The sequence below is a fragment of the Oncorhynchus mykiss genome, chromosome 21 (assembly GCF_057628025.1).
Source record: "Oncorhynchus mykiss isolate SJ-2025 chromosome 21, ASM5762802v1, whole genome shotgun sequence".
In the NCBI taxonomy this organism is placed as follows: Eukaryota; Metazoa; Chordata; class Actinopteri; order Salmoniformes; family Salmonidae; genus Oncorhynchus; species Oncorhynchus mykiss.
In genome coordinates this window covers 51,562,501-51,580,600 of record NC_143042.1, presented here as the reverse complement: position 1 = coordinate 51,580,600, position 18,100 = coordinate 51,562,501, and the positions used below count along the sequence as shown (strand labels likewise).

Genomic DNA, 18,100 nt, shown 5'->3' with positions numbered 1-18,100 from the left:
CCAGCTAGCTAACAAATAACATTATGTTTAATATATATTTAAAATGCATTCGGAAAGTATTCAGACCCCTTGACTTTTTCCACATTTTGTTACACTACAGCCTTATTCTAAAATTGATTAAATCCTTTTTTCCCCTCATGAATCTACACAGAATACCCCATAATGAAATAGCAAAAACAGGTTTTTAAACATTGTTGCTAATATATCAAAAATGTAAACTTAAATATCACATTTACATAAGTATTCAGACCCTCTACTCAGTACTTTGTTAAATAACCTTTGCCAGTGATTACACGCTTTAAGTCTTCTTGGGTATGATGCTACAAGCTTGGCACACCTCTATTTGGAGAGTTTCTCCCAATATTCTCTGCAGATCCTCTCAAGCTCCTTCAGGTTGGATGGGGAGCGTCGCTGCATAGCTTTTTTCAGGTCTCTCCAGAGATGTTCGATCGGTTTCTCTTTCCAGGCTGTTGCTGGGCAACTCAAGGACATTCAGAGACTTGCCAATCCTGCATTGTCTTGGCTGTGTGGTTAGGTTTGAACGTTTGCCCCAGTCTGAGGTCCTGAGCGCTCTGGAGCAGGTTTTCATCAATGATCTCTCTGTACTTTGCTCTGTTCATCTTTCCATCGATCCTGAGTAGTCTCCCAGTCCCTGCCACTGAACAAATACCCCCAAAGCATGATGCTGCCACCACCATGCTTCACTGTAGGAATGGTTCCATGTTTCCCCCAGATGTTATGCTTGGCATTCAGGCCAAATCATTCAATGTTGGTTTCATCAGACCATAGAATCTTGTTTCTCGTGGTCTGAGTCTTTTTAAGTGCCTTTTATTGAGGAGTGGCTTCTGTCTGGACACTCTACCATAAATGCCTGATTGGTGCTGCAGAGATGGTTGTCCTTCAGGAATGTTCTCCCATCTCCACAGAGGAACTCTATAGCTCTGTCAGAGTGACCATCAGGTTCTTGGTTACCTCCCTGTCCAAGGCCCTTCTCCCCCGATTGCTCAGTTTGGCTGGTTGGCCATCTCTAAGAAGTCTAGGTTGTTCCAAACTTCTACCATTTAAGAATGATGAAGGCCACTGTGTTCTTGGGGACCTTCAAAGATGCAGAATAGTTTCGATACCCTTCCCCAGAACTGTGCCTAGGGACAATCCTGTCTCTGAGCTCTAAGGACAATTCCTTTGACCTCATGGCTTGGTTTTTGCTCTGACATGCGCTGTCAACTATGTTGTGCAGGTGTGTGCCTTTCCAAATCATGTCCAATCAATTGAATTTACCACAGGTGGACTCCAATCAAGTTGTAGAAACATCTCAAGGATGATTAATGGAAACAGGATGCACCTGAGCTCCTTTTTTAGTCTCATTGCAAAGGGTCTAGTTACTTATGTAAACAAGGTTAGTTTTTTTTTATACATTTGCAAAAATATCTATAAACCTGTTTTCATTTCATCATTGTGGGGTATTGTGTGTAGATTGATGAGGAAAACATTTCATTTAATCCATTTTAGAATAAGGCTGTAACATAACAAAATGTGGAAAAAGGGGAAGGGGTCTGAATACATTGAATGCTCTGTATATATACAGTACCAGTAAAGAGTTTGGACACATTTACTATGACTATGTTCAACATTGTAGAATAATAGTGAAGACAAAAATGATGAAATAACACATATGGAATCATGTAGTAAAACAAAAAAGAAAAAATATATTTTATATTTGAGATTCTTAAAAGTAGGCACCCTTTGCCTTGATGACAGCTTTGCACACTCTTGGCATTCTCTCAACCAGCTTCACCTGGAATGCTTTTCCAACAGTCTTGAAGGAGTTCCCACATATGCCCGGAAATCTGTTATTTTGTCTGATGAGACCAAATTTCAGATTTTTGGTTCCAACTGCCATTTCTTTTTGAGACACAGAGTAGGTGAAAGGATTATTTCCACATGTGTGGTTCCCAACATGAAGCACGGAGGAGGAGGTGTGATGGTGTGGGGGTGCTTTGCTGGTGACACTGTCTGTGATTTATATAAAATTCAAGGCACACTTAACCAGCATGGCTACCACAGCATTCTGCCGCGATACGCCATCCCATCTGGTTTGCACATAGTGGGACTATCATTTGTTTTTCAACAGAACAATGACCCAAAACACACCTCAAGGCTGTGTAAATGGCGAAGATTTTGCTGGGACTGCCTTGGAGCGGGTTCATAATAAGTCAATGTGTGTGTTTCTGTGTGTTGGTTTCTGTGTGTGTGTTTCTGTTTGTGTGTTTCTGTTTGTGTGTTTCTGTGTGTGTGTTTCTGTTTGTGTGTTTCTGTTTGTGTGTTTCTGTTTGTGTGGTTCTGTTTGTGTGTGTTTCTGTGTGTGTGTTTCTGTGTGTGTGTTTCTGTGTGTGTTTCTGTTTGTGTGTGTTTCTCTCTGTGTATGTGTGTGTGTGTTTCTGTATGTGTGTGTTTCTGTGTGTGTGTTTCTGTGTGTGTGTTTCTGTGTGTGTGTTTCTATTTGTGTGTGTTTCTGTGTGTGTGTGTGTTTCTGTGTGTGTGTTTCTGTTTGTGTGTGTTTCTGTGTGTGTGTGTGTGTGTTTCTGTGTGTGTGTTTCTGTGTGTGTTTCTGTGTGTGTTTCTGTGTGTGTTTCTGTGTGTGTGTCTTTGTAGTGTATGTGAAACGTGTGCTGCTAACAGCATCTCCTCCTCCACTGTCCCTGTCCCCATACTGGGCCAGTGATCATCTCCTCCTCCACTGTCCCTGTCCCCATACTGGGCCAGTGATTATCTCCTCCTCCACTGTCCCTGTCCCCATACTGGGCCAGTGATTATCTCCTCCTCCACTGTCCCTGTCCCCATACTGGACCAGTGATCATCTCCTCCTCCACTGTCCCTGTCCCCATACTGGGCCAGTGATCATCTCCTCCTCCACTGTCCCTGTCCCCATACTGGGCCAGTGATCATCTCCTCCTCCACTGTCCCTGTCCCCATACTGGACCAGTGATCATCTCCTCCTCCACTGTCCCTGTCCCCATACTGGACCAGTGATCATCTCCTCCTCCACTGTCCCTGTCCCTATACTGGACCAGTGATCATCTCCTCCTCCACTGTCCCTGTCCCCATACTGGACCAGTGATCATCTCCTCCTCCACTGTCCCTGTCCCCATACTGGGCCAGTGATCATCTCCTCCACTGTCCCTGTCCCCATACTGGGCCAGTGATCATCTCCTCCTCCACTGTCCCTGTCCCCATACTGGACCAGTGATCATCTCCTCCTCCACTGTCCCTGTCCCCATACTGTGCCAGTGAGCATCTCCTCCTCCACTGTCCCTGTCCCCATACTGGGCCAGTGATCATCTCCTCCTCCACTGTCCCTGTCCCCATACTGGGCCAGTGATCATCTCCTCCTCCACTGTCCCTGTCCCCATACTGGGCCAGTGATCATCTCCTCCTCCACTGTCCCTGTCCCCATACTGGACCAGTAATCATCTCCTCCTCCACTGTCCCTGTCCCCATACTGGGCCAGTGATCATCTCCTCCTCCACTGTCCCTGTCCCCATACTGGGCCAGTGAACATCTCCTCCTCCACTGTCCCTGTCCCCATACTGGGCCAGTGATCATCTCCTCCTCCACTGTCCCTGTCCCCATACTGGGCCAGTGATCATCTCCTCCTCCACTGTCCCTGTCCCCATACTGGGCCAGTGATCATCTCCTCCTCCCCTGTCCCTGTCCCCATACTGGACCAGTGATCATCTCCTCCTCCACTGTCCCTGTCCCCATACTGGGCCAGTGATCATCTCCTCCACTGTCCCTGTCCCCATACTGGGCCAGTGATTATCTCCTCCTCCACTGTCCCTGTCCCCATACTGGGCCAGTGATCATCTCCTCCTCCACTGTCCCTGTCCCCATACTGGGCCAGTGATCATCTCCTCCTCCACTGTCCCTGTCCCCATACTGGGCCAGTGATTATCTCCTCCTCCACTGTCCCTGTCCCCATACTGGACCAGTGATCATCTCCTCCTCCACTGTCCCTGTCCCCATACTGGGCCAGTGATCATCTCCTCCTCCACTGTCCCTGTCCCCATACTGGGCCAGTGATCATCTCCTCCTCCACTGTCCCTGTCCCCATACTGGGCCAGTGAGCATCTCCTCCTCCACTGTCCCTGTCCCCATACTGGGCCAGTGATCATCTCCTCCTCCACTGTCCCTGTCCCCATACTGGGCCAGTGATCATCTCCTCCTCCACTGTCCCTGTCCCCATACTGGGCCAGTGATCATCTCCTCCTCCACTGTCCCTGTCCCCATACTGGGCCAGTGATCATCTCCTCCTCCACTGTCCCTGTCCCCATACTGGGCCAGTGATCATCTCCTCCTCCACTGTCCCTGTCCCCATACTGGGCCAGTGATCATCTCCTCCTCCACTGTCCCTGTCCCCATACTGGGCCAGTGATCATCTCCTCCTCCACTGTCCCTGTCCCCATACTGGGCCAGTGATCATCTCCTCCACTGTCCCTGTCCCCATACTGGGCCAGTGATCATCTCCTCCTCCCCTGTCCCTGTCCCCATACTGGGCCAGTGATCATCTCCTCCTCCACTGTCCCTGTCCCCATACTGGGCCAGTGATCATCTCCTCCTCCACTGTCCCTGTCCCCATACTGGGCCAGTGATCATCTCCTCCTCCACTGTCCCTGTCCCCATACTGGGCCAGTGATCATCTCCTCCACTGTCCCTGTCCCCATACTGGACCAGTGATCATCTCCTCCTCCACTGTCCCTGTCCCCATACTGGGCCAGTGAGCATCTCCTACTCCACTGTCCCTGTCCCCATACTGGGCCAGTGATCATCTCCTCCTCCACTGTCCCTGTCCCCATACTGGACCAGTGATCATCTCCTCCACTGTCCCTGTCCCCATACTGGACCAGTGATCATCTCCTCCTCCACTGTCCCTATCCCCATACTGGGCCAGTGATCATCTCCTCCACTGTCCCTGTCCCCATACTGGACCAGTGATCATCTCCTCCTCCACTGTCCCTGTCCCCATACTGGACCAGTGATCATCTCCTCCTCCACTGTCCCTGTCCCCATACTGGGCCAGTGATCATCTCCTCCACTGTCCCTGTCCCCATACTGGGCCAGTGATCATCTCCTCCTCCTCCACTGTCCCTGTCCCCATACTGGGCCAGTGATCATCTCCTCCTCCACTGTCCCTGTCCCCATACTGGGCCAGTGATCATCTCCTCCTCCACTGTCCCTGTCCCCATACTGGGCCAGTGATTATCTCCTCCTCCACTGTCCCTGTCCCCATCCTGGGCCAGTAATCATCTCCTCCTCCACTGTCCCTGTCCCCATACTGGGCCAGTGATCATCTCCTCCTCCACTGTCCCTGTCCCCATACTGGACCAGTGATTATATCCTCCTCCACTGTCCCTGTCCCCATACTGGGCCAGTGATTATCTCCTCCTCCACTGTCCCTGTCCCCATACTGGGCCAGTGATTATCTCCTCCTCCACTGTCCCTGTCCCCATCCTGGGCCAGTGATCATCTCCTCCTCCACTGTCCCTGTCCCCATACTGGGCCAGTGATCATCTCCTCCTCCACTGTCCCTGTCCCCATACTGGGCCAGTGATCATCTCCTCCACTGTCCCTGTCCCCATACTGGACCAGTGATTATCTCCTCCTCCACTGTCCCTGTCCCCATACTGGACCAGTGAGCATCTCCTCCTCCACTGTCCCTGTCCCCATACTGGGCCAGTGATCATATCCTCCTCCACTGTCCCTGTCCCCATACTGGGCCAGTGATCATATCCTCCTCCACTGTCCCTGTCCCCATACTGGGCCAGTGATCATCTCTTCCTGTCCCTGTCCCCATACTGGGCCAGTGATCATCTCCTCCTCCACTGTCCCTGTCCCCATACTGGGCCAGTGAGCATCTCCTCCTCCACTGTCCCTGTCCCCATCCTGGGCCAGTGATCATCTCCTCCACTGTCCCTGTCCCCATACTGGGCCAGTGATCATCTCCTCCTCCACTGTCCCTGTCCCCATACTGGACCAGTGAGCATCTCCTCCTCCACTGTCCCTGTCCCCATACTGGGCCAGTGATCATATCCTCCTCCACTGTCCCTGTCCCCATACTGGGCCAGTGATCATATCCTCCTCCACTGTCCCTGTCCCCATACTGGGCCAGTGATCATCTCTTCCTGTCCCTGTCCCCATCCTGGGCCAGTGATCATCTCCTCCACTGTCCCTGTCCCCATACTGGGCCAGTGATCATCTCCTCCTCCACTGTCCCTGTCCCCATACTGGGCCAGTGATCATCTCCTCCTCCACTGTCCCTGTCCCCATACTGGGCCAGTGATCATCTCCTCCACTGTCCCTGTCCCCATACTGGGCCAGTGATCATCTCCTCCTCCCCTGTCCCTGTCCCCATACTGGGCCAGTGATCATCTCCTCCTCCACTGTCCCTGTCCCCATACTGGGCCAGTGAGCATCTCCTCCTCCACTGTCCCTGTCCCCATACTGGGCCAGTGATCATCTCCTCCACTGTCCCTGTCCCCATACTGGGCCAGTGATCATCTCCTCCTCCCCTGTCCCTGTCCCCATACTGGGCCAGTGAGCATCTCCTCCTCCACTGTCCCTGTCCCCATACTGGGCCAGTGAGCATCTCCTCCTCCACTGTCCCTGTCCCCATACTGGGCCAGTGAGCATCTCCTCCTCCACTGTCCCTGTCCCCATACTGGGCCAGTGATCATCTCCTCCTCCACTGTCCCTGTCCCCATACTGGGCCAGTGAGCATCTGCTCGCAAACACACATGACCGCCCTCCTTGACAACGTACCAACCGTTTGAGCTAACGTGTGTGTGTGAACTTTGAACTAACGTGTGTGTTTGAACTAACGTGTGTGTGTGTGTGTGTGTGTGTGTTTCAGACATGGTGCGACGCTGGTGTACTCTGGAGGGGGGCTTCCTTAGCTACTATGAGAATGAACGGAGCCCCATGGCCACCGGCAGAGTGGACATCACTGAGGTGGTCAGTCTGGCCGTCAACAACACAGAGACCATGACTAGAGCTGGGTATGGACACACACACACACACACACAAAAACACAAACACAAACAAACACACACACATAGAAACACACACACATGCATTCACGAATACACACACACTTTCTCTCACGCACACTCTTTGACCCCCCCCCCCCTTTGACCTTCTGAACTTACATAAAAAACTTCACTGCACATTTCATGTATGAGGTTTATGTGTTGTATTGACATCAGCAAAACTAGGTTAAAAGTGCAGAAACCACCAGGCCAATCCACCAATCCATCTTTGTAATGAACTTTGTAATGAACTTCTAATCAATTCAAAGTTGAGAAAAAAAGTTGATAAGCTAAATCACTTACTAAGAGGGACGTAAACTAAGACAGACAGACATGTGAACAGAAAAAACACTAGCTGTAAATATACAGTTGAAGTCGGAAGTTTACATACACCTTAGCCAAATACATTTCAACTTTTCACAATTCCTGACATTTAATCCTAGTAAAAATTCCCTGTCTTAGGTCATTAATCACCACTTTATTTTAAGGATGTGAGATGTCACAATAATAGTAGAGAGAATTATTTATTTCAGCTTTTATTTATTTCATCACATTCCCGGTGGGTGAGAAGTTTACATACACTCAATTAGTATTTGGTAGCATTGCCTATAAATTTTTTAACTTGGGTCAAACTTTTCTGGTAGCTTTCCACAAGCTTCCCACAATAAGTTGGGTTGAAATTTGTCTCATTCCTCCTGACAGAGCTGATGTAGCTGTCAGGTTTGTAGGCCTCCTTGCTCGCACACGTTTTCTCAGTTCTGCCCACACATTTTCTATGGGATTGAGGTCAGGGCTTTGTGATGACGAATCTAAAACCTTGACTTTGTTGTCCTTAAGCCATTTTGCCACAACTTTGGAAGTATGCTTGGGGTCATTGTCCATTTGGAAGACCCATTTGGGACCAATCTTTAACTTCCTGGCTGATGTCTTGAGATGTTGCTTCAATATGTCCACATAATTTCCATCCTCTTGATCCCATCTATTTTGTGAAGTGCACCAATCCCTCCTGCAGCAAAGCACCCCCACGACATTATACTGCCATAGTTCACGGTTGGGATGGTGTTCTTCAGCTTGCAAGCCTCCCCCTTTTTCCATTATGGCCAAACAGTTTCTCCAAAAACATTTCTCCAAAAAAACGTGTGATCTTTTGCAGTTGCAAACTTTAGTCTGGCTTTTTTATGGCGGTTTTGGAGCAGGGGCTTCTTCCTTGCTGAGCGGCCTTTCAGGTTATGTCTATTGGACTCGTTTTACTGTAGATATAGATACTTTTATACCTGTTTCCTCCAGCATCTTCAATTCAACGTGTATTTGTCACGTGGCTGAATACAACAGGTGTAGTAGACCTTACAGTGAAATGCTGAATACACCAGGTGTAGTAGATTTCACAGTGAAATGCTGAATACAACAGGTGTAGTAGACCTTACAGTGAAATGCTGAATACAACAGGTGTAGTAGACCTTACAGTGAAATGCTGAATACAACAGGTGTAGTAAAACTTACAGTGAAATGCTGAATACAACAGGTGTAGTAGACCTTCCAGTGAAATGCTGAATACACCAGGTGTAGTAGACCTTACAGTGAAATACTGAATACAACAGGTGTAGTAGACCTTACAGTGAAATGCTGAATACACCAGGTGTAGTAGACCTTACAGTGAAATGCCGAATAAAACAGGTGTAGTAGACCTTACAGTAAAATGCTGAATACAACAAGTGTAGTAGACCTTACAGTGAAATGCTGAATACAACAGGTGTAGTAGACCTCACAGTGAAATGCCGAATAAAACAGGTGTAGTAGACCTTACAGTGAAATGCTGAATACAACAGGTGTAGTAGACCTTACAGTGAAATGCTGAATACAACAGGTGTAGTAGACCTCACAGTGAAATACTGAATACAACAGGTGTAGTAGACCTCACAGTGAAATGCTGAATACAACAGGTGTAGTAGACCTCACAGTGAAATGCTGAATACAACAGGTGTAGTAGACCTCACAGTGAAATGCTGAATACAACAGGTGTAGTAGACCTCACAGTGAAATGCTGAATACAACAGGTGTAGTAGACCTTACAGTGAAATGCTGAATACAACAGGTGTAGTAGACCTTACAGTGAAATGCTGAATACAACAGGTGTAGTAGACCTTACAGTGAAATGCTGAATACAACAGGTGTAGTAGACCTCACAGTGAAATGCTGAATACAACAGGTGTAGTAGACCTTACAGTGAAATGCTGAATACAACAGGTGTAGTAGACCTTACAGTGAAATGCTGAATACAACAGGTGTAGTAGACCTTACAGTGAAATGCTGAATACAACAGGTGTAGTAGACCTTACAGTGAAATGCCGAATACAACAGGTGTAGTAGACCTCACAGTGAAATGCTGAATACAACAGGTGTAGTAGACCTCACAGTGAAATGCAGAATACAACAGGTGTAGTAGACCTCACAGTGAAATGCTGAATACAACATGTGTAGTAGACCTCACAGTGAAATGCTGAATACAACAGGTGTAGTAGACCTCACAGTGAAATGCTGAATACAACAGGTGTAGTAGACCTCACAGTGAAATGCTGAATACAACAGGTGTAGTAGACCTCACAGTGAAATGCTGAATACAACAGGTGTAGTAGACCTCACAGTGAAATGCTGAATACAACAGGTGTAGTAGACCTCACAGTGAAATGCTGAGTACACCAGGTGTAGTAGACCTTACAGTGAAATGCTGAATACAACAGGTGTAGTAGACCTCACAGTGAAATGCTGAATACAACAGGTGTAGTAGACCTTACAGTGAAATGCTGAATACAACAGGTGTAGTAGACCTTACAGTGAAATGCTGAATAAAACAGGTATAGTAGACCTTACAGTGAAATGCTGACTTACAGGCTCTAACCAATAGTGCAAAAAATATATTAGGTAAACAATAGGTAAGTAAAGAAATAAAACAACAGTAAATACAGGCTATAAACAGTAGGGAGGCCATAAACAGTAGGGAGGCTATAAACAGTAGTGAGGCTATAAACAGTAGTGAGGCTATAAACAGTAGGGAGGCTATAAACAGTAGTGAGGCTATAAACAGTAGGGAGGCTATATACAGTAGGGAGGCTATATACAGTAGAGTGGCTATAAACAGTAGCGAGGCTATAAACAGTAGTGAGGCTATATACAGTAGGGAGGCTATAAACAGTAGCGAGGATATAAACAGTAGTGAGGCTATATACAGTAGTGAGGCTATATACAGTAGTGAGGCTATATACAGTAGCGAGGCTATAAACAGTAGAGAGGCTATATACAGTAGTGAGGCTATATACAGTAGTGAGGCTATATACAGTAGTGAGGCTATATACAGTAGCGTGGCTATAAACAGTAGGGAGGCTATGTACAGTAGAGAGGCTATATACAGTAGAGAGGCTATACACAGTAGCGAGGCTATAAACAGTAGTGAGGCTATAAACAGTAGCGAGGCTATATACAGTAGCGAGGCTATATACAGTAGAGAGGCTATAACAGTAGCGAGGCTATATACAGTAGAGAGGCTATATACAGTAGCGAGGCTATAAACAGTAGAGAGGCTATAACAGTAGCGAGGCTATATACAGTAGAGAGGCTATATACAGTAGCGAGGCTATATACAGTAGCGAGGCTATAAACAGTAGTGAGGCTATATACAGTAGCGAGGCTATAAACAGTAGGGAGGCTATATACAGTAGAGAGGCTATATACAGTAGAGAGGCTATATACAGTAGCGAGGCTATAAACAGTAGTGAGGCTATAAACAGTAGCAAGGCTATATACAGTAGCGAGGCTATATACAGTAGAGAGACTATATACAGTAGCGAGGCTATAAACAGTAGGGAGGCTATAAACAGTAGCGAGGCTATAAACAGTAGTGAGGCTATATACAGTAGAGAGGCTATATACAGTAGGGAGGCTATATACAGTAGGGAGGCTATATACAGTAGAGAGGCTAAATACAGTAGCGAAACTATAAACAGTAGGGAGGTTATAAACAGTAGCGAGGCTATAAACAGTAGTGAGGCTATATACAGTAGAGAGGCTATATACAGTAGGGAGGCTATATACAGTAGGGAGGCTATATACAGTAGAGAGGCTATATACAGTAGCGAGGCTATATACAGTAGCGAGGCAATAAACAGTAGTGAGGCTATATACAGTAGAGAGGCTATATACAGTAGGGAGGCTATATACAGTAGAGAGGCTATATACAGTAGAGAGGCTATATACAGTAGAGAGGCTATATACAGTAGAGAGGCTATATACAGTAGGGAGGCTATATACAGTAGAGAGGCTATATACAGTAGAGAGGCTATATACAGTAGTGAGGCTATATACAGTAGAGAGGCTATATACAGTAGGGAGGCTATAAACAGTAGTGAGGCTATAAACAGTAGCGAGGCTATATACAGTAGCGAGGCTATATACAGTAGAGAGACTATATACAGTAGCGAGGCTATAAACAGTAGGGAGGCTATAAACAGTAGCGAGGCTATAAACAGTAGTGAGGCTATATACAGTAGAGAGGCTATAAATGTAGCGAGGCTATAAACAGTAGAGAGGCTATATACAGTAGGGAGGCTATATACAGTAGGGAGGCTATATACAGTAGAGAGGCTATATACAGTAGCGAGGCTATAAACAGTAGGGAGGCTATAAACAGTAACGAGGCTATAAACAGTAGTGAGGCTATATACAGTAGAGAGGCTATATACAGTAGGGAGGCTATATACAGTAGGGAGGCTATATACAGTAGAGAGGCTATATACAGTAGCGAGGCTATATACAGTAGCGAGGCAATAAACAGTAGTGAGGCTATATACAGTAGAGAGGCTATATACAGTAGGGAGGCTATATACAGTAGAGAGGCTATATACAGTAGAGAGGCTATATACAGTAGAGAGGCTATATACAGTAGAGAGGCTATATACAGTAGAGAGGCTATATACAGTAGCGAGGCTATAAACAGTAGGGAGGCTATATACAGTAGCGAGGCTATATACAGTAGAGAGGCTATATACAGTAGAGAGGCTATATACAGTAGCGAGGCTATATACAGTAGCGAGGCTATAAACAGTAGAGAGGCTATATACAGTAGCGAGGCTATATACAGTAGCGAGGCTATAAACAGTAGGGAGGCTATATACAGTAGAGAGGCTATTTACAGTAGAGAGGCTATATACAGTAGCGAGGCTATATACAGTAGCGAGGCTATAAACAGTAGCGAGGCAATAAACAGTAGTGAGGCTATAACAGTTGCGAGGCAATAAACAGTTGCGAGGCTATATACAGTAGCGAGGCTACATACTGACTCCGGTCAGTCAGGCTGATTGAGGTTGTATGTAGATGTAGATATGGTTAAAGTGACTATGCATATATGATGAACAGAGAGTAGCAGTAGTGTAAAAGAGGGGTTGGCGGGTGGTGGGACACAATGCAATTGTGTCAATTCACAAGGTCCTTTGGTGTTCTGGGATTGATTTGCACTTTTCGCACCAAAGAACGTTCATCTCTAGGAGACAGAATTTGTCCTTCCTGAGCGGTATGACGGCTACGTGGTCCCATGGTGTTTATACTTGCGTACTATTGTTTGTACAGATGAACGTGGTACCTTCAGGTATTTGGAAATTGCTCCCAAGGATGAACCAGACTTGTTAAGGTCTACAATTTTTTTTCTGATTTCTTTTGATTTTCCCATGATGTCAAGCAAAGAGGCACTGAGTATGACGGTAGGCCTTGAAATACATCCACAGCTCAATTAGCCTATCAGAAGCTTCTAAAGCCATGACATCATTTTCTGGAATTTTCCAAGCTGTTTAAAGGCACAGTCAACTTAGTGAATGTAAACTTCTGACCCACTGGAATTGTGATATGTATTTATTTAACCTTTATTTAACGAGGCAAGTCAGTTAAGAACAAATTCTTATTTTCAATGGCGGCCTAGGAACAGTGGGTCAACTGCCTGTTCAGGGGCAGAACGACAGGTTTGTACCTTGTCAGCTTGGGGCTTTGAACTTGCAACCTTTCGGTTACCAGTCCAGCGCTCTGCCGCCCCTAAACTCTAACCGCTAAGCTACCCTGCCGTCCCATACAGTGAATTGTAAGTGAAATAATCTGTAAACAATTGCATAACTTGTGTCATGCACAAAGTAGATGTCCTAACCGACTTGCCAAAACTATAGTTTGTTTAACAATACATTTGTGGAGTGGTTGAAAAACAAGTTTTAATGACCTAAGTGAATGTAAACTTCCCCCTTCAACTGTATATTCTCTGACTGCAGTTTAGGCAAAATATAGCTTGGTTCATCCGTTCGCTTCAAACATTTAAACAATGAGCAATCATTCTGAAGAGGGACCATTATGCAATTTCTGAGTGTGTGCATGTACGTGCACCGAATGTGTGTGTGCATATGTCAATTTATTGTGTGTGTGTGTGGCTCAAATAATGGGTCCATTAATACCCCAGCAGATGTCATGGAGAGGGAACAATGTCTTGATTTGTAAATGTTATTTATGTTCTCATTATGGACATCTGGCTGTACTCACTACTCTGGCCCCATGCAATGGATTCATGTACACAATCAAGCCTAGTTAATTTTTCTGCGTATTTTTGGAGTGTTTGTGTGTCGGGTAGATGGGGGTGTTGTGTGTGTCGGGTAGACGGGGGTGTTGTGTGTGTCGGGGAGACGGGGATGTTGTGTGTGTCGGGGAGACGTGGATGTTGTGTGTGTCGGGGAGACGGGGGTGTTGTGTGTCTGTCGGGGAGACAGGGTTGTTGTGTGTGTGTGGGGCCTCACTTGAGTTTGTAGTTGTTGGTGTGTGTGTGTGTGTGTGTGTGTGTGTGTGTGTGTCTGTGTGTGTGTGTGTCTCTGTGTGTGTGTCTCTGTGTGTGTGTGTCTCTCTGTGTGTGTGTGTGTGTGTCTCTGTCTCTGTGTGTGTGTGTCTGTGTGTGTGTGTGTGTCTCTGTGTGTGTGTCTCTCTGTGTGTGTGTGTCTCTGTGTGTGTGTGTCTCTGTGTGTGTGTGTCTCTGTGTGTGTGTGTGTGTCTCTGTGTGTGTGTGTCTCTGTGTGTGTGTGTCTCTGTGTGTGTGTGTCTCTGTGTGTGTGTGTCTCTGTGTGTGTGTGTCTCTGTGTGTGTGTGTCTCTGTGTGTGTGTGTCTCTGTGTCGGTGTGTTTTTGTTTGACGGCTACCCAATCATTGTAAAATGGTGCTCCCCCAGCCTCTCTGTCTCATCTCTCTCCCTGTCCCCCAGCCTCTCTGTCTCATCTCTCTCCCTGTCCCCCAGCCTCTCTGTCTCATCTCTCTCCCTGTCACCCAGCCTCTCTGTCTCATCTCTCTCCCTGTCACCCAGCCTCTCTGTCTCATCTCTCTCCCTGTCCCCCAGCCTCTCTGTCTCATCTCTCTCCCTGTCCCCCAGCCTCTCTGTCTCATCTCTCTCCCTGTCACCCAGCCTCTCTGTCTCATCTCTCTCCCTGTCACCCAGCCTCTCTGTCTCATCTCTCTCCCTGTCCCCCAGCCTCTCTGTCTCATCTCTCTCCCTGTCCCCCAGCCTCTCTGTCTCATCTCTCTCCCTGTCCCCCAGCCTCTCTGTCTCATCTCTCTCCCTGTCCCCCAGCCTCTCTGTCTCATCTCTCTCCCTGTCCCCCAGCCTCTCTGTCTCATCTCTCTCCCTGTCCCCCAGCCTCTCTGTCTCATCTCTCTCCCTGTCCCCCAGCCTCTCTGTCTCATCTCTCTCCCTGTCCCCCAGCCTCTCTGTCTCATCTCTCTCCCTGTCCCCCAGCCTCTCTGTCTCATCTCTCTCCCTGTCCCCCAGCCTCTCTGTCTCATCTCTCTCCCTGTCCCCCAGCCTCTCTGTCTCATCTCTCTCCCTGTCCCCCAGCCTCTCTGTCTCATCTCTCTCCCTGTCCCCCAGCCTCTCTGTCTCATCTCTCTCCCTGTCCCCCAGCCTCTCTGTCTCATCTCTCTCCCTGTCCCCCAGCCTCTCTGTCTCATCTCTCTCCCTGTCCCCCAGCCTCTCTGTCTCATCTCTCTCCCTGTCCCCCAGCCTCTCTGTCTCATCTCTCTCCCTGTCCCCCAGCCTTTCTGTCTCATCTCTCTCCCTGTCCCCCAGCCTCTCTGTCTCATCTCTCTCCCTGTCCCCCAGCCTCTCTGTCTCCTCATCTCTCTCCCTGTCCTTCAGTGGGAGAGTAATTAAGAGCTACATTGACTACTGGTCAGTATCATAGATTAAACCCCCACACGCTGGGTGGCAAGTAGCCTAGTTGTTAGAGCGTTGTAACCTTTCAATTACTGGCCCAAACAGTCTGTCGTTCTGCCCCTGAACAAGGCACTTCCTAGGCCGTCATTGTAAATAAGAATTTGTTCTTAACTGACTTGCCTAGTTAAATAAAGGTTAAATTCAAATGAAAATAAAAAACCTTTTGTGCCTCCACAGTCCCTGCATGCTTCCGTGTTCTCTTTGTTAAAACCCAGAGCAAGTCTTCAGTATATTAGTCAGCTGCTCGATTATGTTCTGGGTCCGTACATGTTTAAGAGAAGAGATGCTAGAACGAGGAGTGGAAACGGAACGAGGAGTTCCACCCTCTCTCTTTGAAAGTTACAAGCCAAATGATCGCTTCTGAAAATGGAAAGATGCTAACACATGTGAAATTGTGATTTGTCCAAATAACAATTTAGGAAAACCCCTAACATTTTAACTATGGCTGTTCTTTACCCTACGTGTCACGTTCAGTCCCAACAGAGTCTACAGAAGCAATTATGTTTACCTACAGTACCAGACAAAAGTTTGGACACACCTACTCATTCAAGGGTTTTTCTTTATTTTTTACTATTTTCTACATTGTAGAATAATAGTGGAGATGTCAACACTATGAAATAACACATTTGGAATCATGTAGTAACTAAAAAATTGTTAAACAAGTCAAAATATATGCCAAGAGTGTGCAAAGCTGTCATCAAGGCAAAGGGTGGCTACTTTGAAGAATCTCACATATCAAATATATTTTGATTTGTTTAACACTTTTTTGGTCACTACATGATTCCATATGTGTTATCTCATTGTTTTGATGTCTTCACTATTATTCTACAATGTAGAAAAAAAAAAAAAATTTAAAAGAAAAAATAAAGAAAAACCCTTGAATGAGTAGGTGTGTCTTAACATTTGACTGGTACTGTAGATCTGTCTACGAGAGATTAGCCTTAGTGCTCTACAGGGAACATCCATCTGTCTACGGCTCATACATATTAACGTATGCAGGAACTGTGCTTACTCTGCATCGCCCTGCACTGCAGAACCACGTGGGTGTCAGTTTATATTAAATAGACTGCTTTGGTAATTTCATCAGGTATGAGACACTCTACCTTGTCCGCTGATCCCCGATGAGTATTACCAGCCCACGTTTTCAGAATATTATTATACATAGGTTTTGATGGAGGGAGAATCGTGTGTCTGCTAGATGAAGTGGGTGGGTGTTGAAGTCATTTTGGATGGTGAAGGTGGATTCTGTGGTGTAGGCTAAAGACATCGGATTGTGTTTGTTAGTTAGATATTCTTCAAACTTAAACTTCTATTTCGAAATCTCTCTCTCTCTCTCTCTCTCTCTCTACATTTTCTTGCTCTCTCTTTCTCCCCCTTCGCCTTCTTGTCCTCTGGGACTCACTAACAAGCGCTTGTACACTTGTCAGGGGTCCAGTGGGGTCACACAAACACCCGTGTCCCACCGTGTTCCCCTGATGTTCGTGAGTGGAAGTACGCCTCAGCGCTACCGGTACCCCTCATTACATGTTCCTTCAGACACGCTCTGCTGTTCCCCTTATAACCCCTTATAACCCCTCATAACCCCTTATAACCACCGCAGCTCTACCCCTCGCCGGCCAACCCCCCCCAAAAAACGAATCTAGCGATTGTCTGCCTCAGTGTTGAAACCATTAAGAAAGTGATACTCTGACCACAGAGGGAAGCCAGTGGAAGAGACATAAGAGAAAGAGGGAAAAGGACAAACAAAGATTAATAGCTGCCTTTTGGCTTCCGGCAGCAGGGTCGTTCCTCTCTTAAACAGCAGGTATAAAGCACCCTTTGTGTTTTAAATGTGTGTATGTGTTGAAGTATGTGTCTACGTGGGTCAAGGTGTTGGTATATATATGGTGCATTCAGAAAGGCTTCATATCCCTTGACTTTTTCCACATGTTGTTGTGTTACTGCTTGAAATTAAAGGGGATTAAATAGATCATTTTTTTATAGATCATCCATCTACACACAATACACCATAATGACAAAGTGAAAACATGTTTAAAAAAAAAAAATCTGTATTTTTTTTTTAAATACAGAAATATCTAATTTACGTAAGTAAACTCAGGAACATTTGTTGTCATCTTGGTAAGAAAAGGGGAATTAGTCTCCCAGTGTCTGTTGGAAAGCAGACTGAAACAAGTTTTCCTCTAGGATTTTGCCTGTGCTTAACTCTTTTCTATTCTAAAAAACTGCCTTGTCCTTGCCGATGACAAGCATACCTATAACATGATGCAGCCACAACCATGCATGAAAATAGGAAGTGTTCCTCAGCGATGTGTTGTGTTGAATTTGCCTCAAAATGTTGCTTTGTATTCAGGACATAAAGTACATTTTTTACACCACATTTTTTTGTGTCTTATTGCAAACAGGATGCATGTTTTGGAATATTTGTCTTCTCTACAGACTTCCTTGTTTTCACGCATTTAGGTTAGAATTCTAGAGTAACTACAATGTTGTTGATCCATCCTCAGTTTTCTCCTATCACAGCCATTAAACTCTGTAACTGTTTTAAAATGACCATTGAACTCATGGTGAAATCCCTGAGCAGTTTCCTTCCTCTCCGGCAACTGAGTTAGGAAGGATGCCTGTATCTTTGTAGTGACTGGGTGTATTGATACACCGTCCAAAGTGTAATTAATAACTTCGCCATGCTCAAATGGATATTCAATGTCAGATCTTTTTAAAATGCTTACATCATCTACCAATAGGT

At 46.2% G+C, this 18,100-nt stretch overlaps 1 protein-coding gene across 1 annotated transcript in view; it reads left to right on the top strand.

The window, feature by feature from the left end:
• arap2 (ArfGAP with RhoGAP domain, ankyrin repeat and PH domain 2) overlaps positions 1-18,100 on the top strand; it is a 230,983-nt gene that overhangs the window by 155,547 nt on the left and 57,336 nt on the right. Inside the window, exon 16 of the mRNA XM_036958269.2 lies at positions 6,908-7,052. Coding sequence (XP_036814164.2) covers positions 6,908-7,052 — 145 coding nt within the window. The remainder of the gene's footprint in view (positions 1-6,907; positions 7,053-18,100) is intronic.